At 42.9% G+C, this 5,980-nt stretch overlaps 1 protein-coding gene across 1 annotated transcript in view; it reads left to right on the top strand.

Annotated features, from left to right (window-relative positions):
• Positions 1-5,313, top strand: part of LOC106723199 (protocadherin gamma-A4-like) — a 7,527-nt gene extending 2,214 nt beyond the window's left edge. Inside the window, exons 2-3 of the mRNA XM_014527090.1 lie at positions 4,400-4,784; positions 4,945-5,313. Of these exons, the coding sequence (XP_014382576.1) occupies positions 4,400-4,784; positions 4,945-5,313 (754 nt within the window). The remainder of the gene's footprint in view (positions 1-4,399; positions 4,785-4,944) is intronic.
• The last annotated feature ends 667 nt before the right edge of the window (positions 5,314-5,980 follow it).

The following is a 5,980-nucleotide window of genomic DNA, read 5'->3' as shown; positions in this document are numbered from 1 at the left end:
TCGCCCGGCACCCTGCCTCGGCCGCCGGCGGGACAGGGCAAGGAGCCTGCCCCGCTGGTTGAGGATTTTAAGGTGTGTGAGGGGGACCAGGCCGCGCTGCAGGTGAGCCGACGTTTTTGTATTCTGTTGCCCTTGTTTACATTCTGGTGTTTCTGTCTTTCGGATCATTGTTAGTGTCTAAATTTATATTTAATGAATGGAATGGAAAGAAGAAAGCCTTTGATGCTTTGAAATCACTGCATGTTATAGCTTGACTTCAGCATGGCCAGTTTGGCAGAGTACAGTGCATGCATTTGTGCCTAGGAACAAGAAGGATTTTTCACTTTTTAAATACTTTTTTAAAATTATCCTATGAATATACTCCCATTGGAAGGAACGGGTTGACTTCTTGTCAGCAAAACCTCTCATAGGAATACATGGGTTGACGAGGTGTTGGAAAAAACTTCCATAGGAGTTGTGGGAAGAGGAGATGGAATTCCAATGGGAGTTTAAATATCTGTTCTGTGAAATATTTTTAGTCAATTGCTATTAGAAGCTACTCTATTTTTTGAGCCATATAAATGTGTTATGTAGAGCGCTTGATATATTATGTTTCTTTCGAAGTCAGTTTTACTGATGGTATTGCAGCCCTTCCTTAGCCCAGAGAGTGATCTTTCCTTTTTAATATTTTAATTTAAAGGATGATCTTCATGTCCATTAAATAATATCATTCGTTTCTGCCCTAATTAATCTAGGTTTCCAAAACAGTATCTTTCCTACTTTTTGAGTGGTTTGAGTAGTTGTTTTTACTCATTATACAGCTGTTAGGTATGACAGTGTCATTAAGCAAATCTTGTATGCATGAGCTTCGTCGAATTAGGCCATAAGATTTACTTTATTTTATTTGAAAAAAGTGTATGCTGTTTATCTTTAATGATTATCAACCTATAATTCTCTGATCCTAGAGGACAGGCCCTTAGTGGATGGCAGGTATAATCTTTGGGCCCTTTTGCTTTTAACTGGAAGTGTACAGTGAGAAAAAAGGAGCAGTAGTGCTGGTGTGAGAAAAGAAAATTGTGCGGTGTTGCTTCTGAACAGATCTCATTTGAATAATCATATTTGAGTTTATTTACTACCCATTCTTTTTGGAAAATATACAAGTTTTTATTTCCTTTTTAGTTTTGTGTGTTACCATGGAATTTTCATCATTTCCTTCAATTTGGCATGCACAGAAACAAGTACTTAGAAAGTGCAGTCTTCATATTAAAATAGGAACGACAATTACAGAATAATGTGCTTATAAATGTGCATGTTCCAGCTTTCAGAGAAAGAACTGGGGGGATCACACAAAATTTATTCTATGCCATAGACATGTGTAATATGTTTTATTGTTATATACTGCAAATATCAAAATTACAAAATTCGGACACTAACAGAAAGTCTATATCATCTTTTTAAAAAGTAATAGTATCTGCCTGTATTTTACTTGTGTTCTGTTAAGCTTTGTCCGAGTTAAAGGATTGGATGAACTTTATAAAACAAACTATATTGTTTTAATAGGTACTATTTTAAAAAGTATTTTCATAGTTCTTTGTAGGAAAAAAATAATTTCTTCAATTAAGTATAGTAACATGGTTACTAACCAGTAGATAAAATATTTTTGAGTTGATATTGTGCTGTAAACAGAGTATATATATTCTCTGTTTCTAGTAGTGGTAATAGCCTATGGAGATTATGTCTACCAGGGTCAGTAAGAAAATGATGTCTCCTGTTTTTTTTTTCCTCGAACAAATATTATTGAAAAAAGATTAAACTCGAATGGAAAATATGTATATAGTCACTGATGAGATGCTATTTTTCAGCATAGTCTTCTCCATCATTGGCCATTTCCTGGTGGTGAATAAGGGCATGTATCTCAGTATTGTAGAAGTCTTTGTCCTTGTTCCACAGCCACTGTGACAACCTCAGTCACTTCAGTATCATCCTGAAAAGGCTGCCCCATAATCTGCCCTTCACCCTGAGCTGTATGGAGAATGGGGATACCACAGTCTGTCCAAAGGTTGAGACTTCCTCTCTAGTGCACAAGCTGGTGTGTGGGTGAGCATTTTTTGTGCAGAAGCAGCACTTCATATATGCCTCTTTTGCCTAAGGAAGCCACAGTTAGTTCTGACGCCGATGGCAAAATCCGGAATAAAATGAAACACAGTATGCAAAAAGCCCAACAAAGTCAACAAAAGAACACTCTCCATGTCCATGGTTTACTCAAAAGATAAAAGGAGGCATTACTTTCGGACTGATCCTCTAGGTAGTCACGGTTCCGGGTGATTTTCTTATTTGAGAATAACCTAATCATTCTCTCAAAACGATTCCAATCTGTTCCCTATGTATCCTCCTCTTGAGAATCTGACCTGAATTATTGAATACATCTGGAGAAAAAACGACCTAGCCATATTTTTTTGTTATTATTCTTTGTTTGATTAACTGCCTTCCTTATCCGTCACTTGTAAGTAGTACCTCTTGGCTAGTATTTGAAAGGGTTTAGGAACCCTTGAAAGGATAAGAAACACACTGAAGGCAGTTGAGAGATTTCTTTCCACTTACTTCTATGGCTTTTCAGTTAGATCCAAAATACTTTTATGTTGTACTGGGATAATGTTGTTTTTTTTTTCTGGGGATGGCTTGCACAGTAATGATCCTGCCTTGAGCAGAGAGCTACCCGACCTACCCATGACTTTTCCAGCCTTGTCCCTATATTCTTTATTCTTTGAGTCCAAGTCTTAAACAAGTCCTGTCAACATAGAAAAAAAACATATTATCCCCACTTTAAAAATGGGACAGGTCAGACAAGAGGTACATGCGGCAACTTTTTTAAAACTTGGATTGTGCAAATTTACACACAGTCTTTATTTACTCCATCTAATAAACCTCTAATTTTCACAGCTGGGAGCTAGAAAAAATCCCATTCAACTCCAAATGAAGCCTCTTTGCACTTCACTGAACACCAACCCGTTTGTTTTTTTGTAGTTAAGTATTTAATTTTTCTTGGAGTATCCACGTTAAAAAATACGGACCTGAATGGCTTAGAAAATGTCACAGAGAGCACTTTAGGGTTGAGCTGAGAAAAAAAAAATCACTTACTCCCAGGAAGTCTCTCTTACTGCAAGCTCCAGAGTTTCGGTCCACCCAGCTCTGCAGAAACCCTGTCTCAGCCCGGTCGGGGAGAAGATGGACCCTCTGTTAGCTTCTGATTATTTAAAGAACAATGAGGGAAATCAGATTTTTATTCTGGTGAGTTTCTTTCTGTATATCTGAGTTCTCTAAAAAGCTGAAATAATACTTATTATTTTTCCCCCTCGTTATGGTATATATCCCTAAAGGTTCATGTAAGTTTGAGTGAGTCTGTTATGTTGGGCTTATTGTTATCGCCCTGTTCCCTACATCTTTCATATTTGTCCATATCTTTTTCTTCTGGAGACGACCACAGTTCACATCTTTCTCGTGTTTGATCGCATCCTCGCAGAAAGCAGTGAAGTTCCTCAATGGAGTATTTCGGCGTTTCTTCCCTTTAAATACGAATGCTAACTTACTTATGGCTACATAGTGATAATATTACGATAAAGTGTAGGCAGAAGAATGAGAACAAGGCACCAATGAAATGTAGCAGTACCGGTGTGCATATCTGGGTAGCACTGTCTTAAACTGTATGTTTGTGCAATTTAAGTGAAGCATAATACAGAAAGTCCCTTGTTGCAGGAGTCATTGTTATTTACAAAAAGGAGGACACAAAAGAAAGAAGGAATAATTCTGAGATTATTTTATATCCACTACCTGAAACATTTTTGATTGAGGATTCTCTCTTCCGGTAAACATATACATAATTACTTTGTCTTCTTGAGTATCATATTGGTATTCCCAATTGTGGTATACCTCACTCTGTAGACTGAAATAATATTTCTGATTTGCTGCAGTTGACACCGAGAATGTATCCAGCTTTTTAGCATATACAATTGTGTATCTGAAATGAAAATGTTGCCCCATGCCTTGAAAAAAGGGGTCAAGGAACCGTAGAAATTTCAAATACGTTAAAGGAAAAGTTTTTGTTGCACCCGGTTTATCATTCCATAGAGGCAACGTTTCCAATAATACAAATATAAAAATAAGGCTTTTCTGCAATTAACTATATTGGGCACTGAAATATACTAATTTCACAAAAGCAGGCGACGTCTAGAAGTAGTGACCTTCCCAAATGTATTTTGGACGTGTGCAAATCTCTGTGACATTGCGGTGGTCACCCACGCCTTCCGCCTCCTGACCTGCCCGGACCCGAGAGTAAGTATCATCACCCCAACACCCTCGAGGAGACCACCCACAAGAGGATCGTAAGGCAACCAACCAGATGTGACTTGGCCACCTTCCTTAGCGACTCGCTGGAGGACAAGTTTGGCAGATATGGTGGGGACTTTGCCTCACTGTGGAGCCAAGCCCGCAACTCCACTCACTGCCTCGGGAAGTGCATCGGCTGTGCCTGGATTTGGACCGAGGAGTGCGGGGAGCTGGGAGTCTCCCTGCAACCAGCCCCACATGCCGACTGTGTCATCATGATGCCCCGCGTGAGGACCTTCCTGAAGAGGTTCCTGAAGGATGCCATCTGCAGCAAATACGCCTGTGACCTGAGGGCCAAGCCCAACCAGGGCAAGGTCTTCGACGTCTCTTTGAAGTGGGACACCAGCAACCGCTTCATGCTCAGCTTTGCAGACTTGTGCTTTCTCCTCCACAACTGCCTGCCTCTGAACGGGGCCACTTTGGCCACTGGGACAAGACGCGCTGATGCTGATGGACATCCACTTTGGCCACTGGGACAGGAGCTGCTGATATTGTGGCTACTCAGCAGAGACCCTCCCCCACATGCTGTGCAGCTGCAGGCCACACGCCAGAGCCTGGCAGCTCTGCCACAACTCTGTCCAGGGCCACCTGGTGAGGGCCATCCCGGCCGCAGCGGGGGAGATCTCTGTGAACCGCAGGGTCCTAGGCTGCAAGAGCCAGATGCGCCCCACCATCATGACCATGAATGAAGAGGCCAAGAAGATCATAATTGTGGACACGACCATCCCCTCTGAGAACCAGCACCAAGCCTTCACCGATGCCCCGGCTCACAAGCGGAGGAAGTACTCCACGCTGGCTAACATCATAAGAGCCCATGGCTACGACGTGATGGTTGATGTGCTTATAGTGGGAACACTCAGAGCCTGGGACCCCAGCAACGAGTGCATCCTGCCGCTAGGCCAAGCTGATATGCTGCCTCATGGTGTCCCACATGATCTACTGGTCCTGTGACACCTTTGTGGAGCACATCACAGGCCACCGCCAGTACACAGACCCCACCAGACTGACTGCCACGGGGCCAGACCCAGAGGGGACCACCTGAACCCCCCACTGCACCTGATGGACTTCACTTTGAGAAGAACCTTCAGCAACAGAGCACCCCACTGCACCCGAAGAGGACCCCCAGGATGAGACTCTATATGGACTGAGAAACTTTCTTCAACCTACTTCCTCCATCATTGCGGACCATTGTATGGGTTTGTGTATATCCATCTTCTTTCTCTCTCGGCATGGCAACCCCTAGATGGCTAACCTTGTATTTTCTGTAACCTAGTTGTTCCCCTCCTCACCCCCATCCCTCTTATGTTAGTCCCTCGCTCGGGTGATCTGGATTTCCCTACTGGCTTTGTCATCTTTTTGGACTCATAACTCTTAACATCTACTAATAACGTCCAGCATGTCCCCGAAGATTTCCAGCCCTGTACAGTGATGGCTCTAATGAAAACATGAGCCCGAGATGACAAAGGAGAGGGAGAAGTCGCCTGTGGCCTTCAAGACAACGTGTTTCCGGGGCCCGGCGCTGGGTACAGGATCTCGGGCGCGTTGTCGTTCCGGTCCAGGATGAACAGGCGCACCGTCACCCTGCTGCTCAGCGCCGGCGACCCGCCGTCTCGCGCCT

Source organism: Alligator sinensis, unplaced genomic scaffold (assembly GCF_000455745.1).
Source record: "Alligator sinensis unplaced genomic scaffold, ASM45574v1 scaffold1278_1, whole genome shotgun sequence".
NCBI lineage: Eukaryota > Metazoa > Chordata > Crocodylia > Alligatoridae > Alligator > Alligator sinensis.
This window is presented reverse-complemented; position numbering and strand designations above follow the sequence as displayed.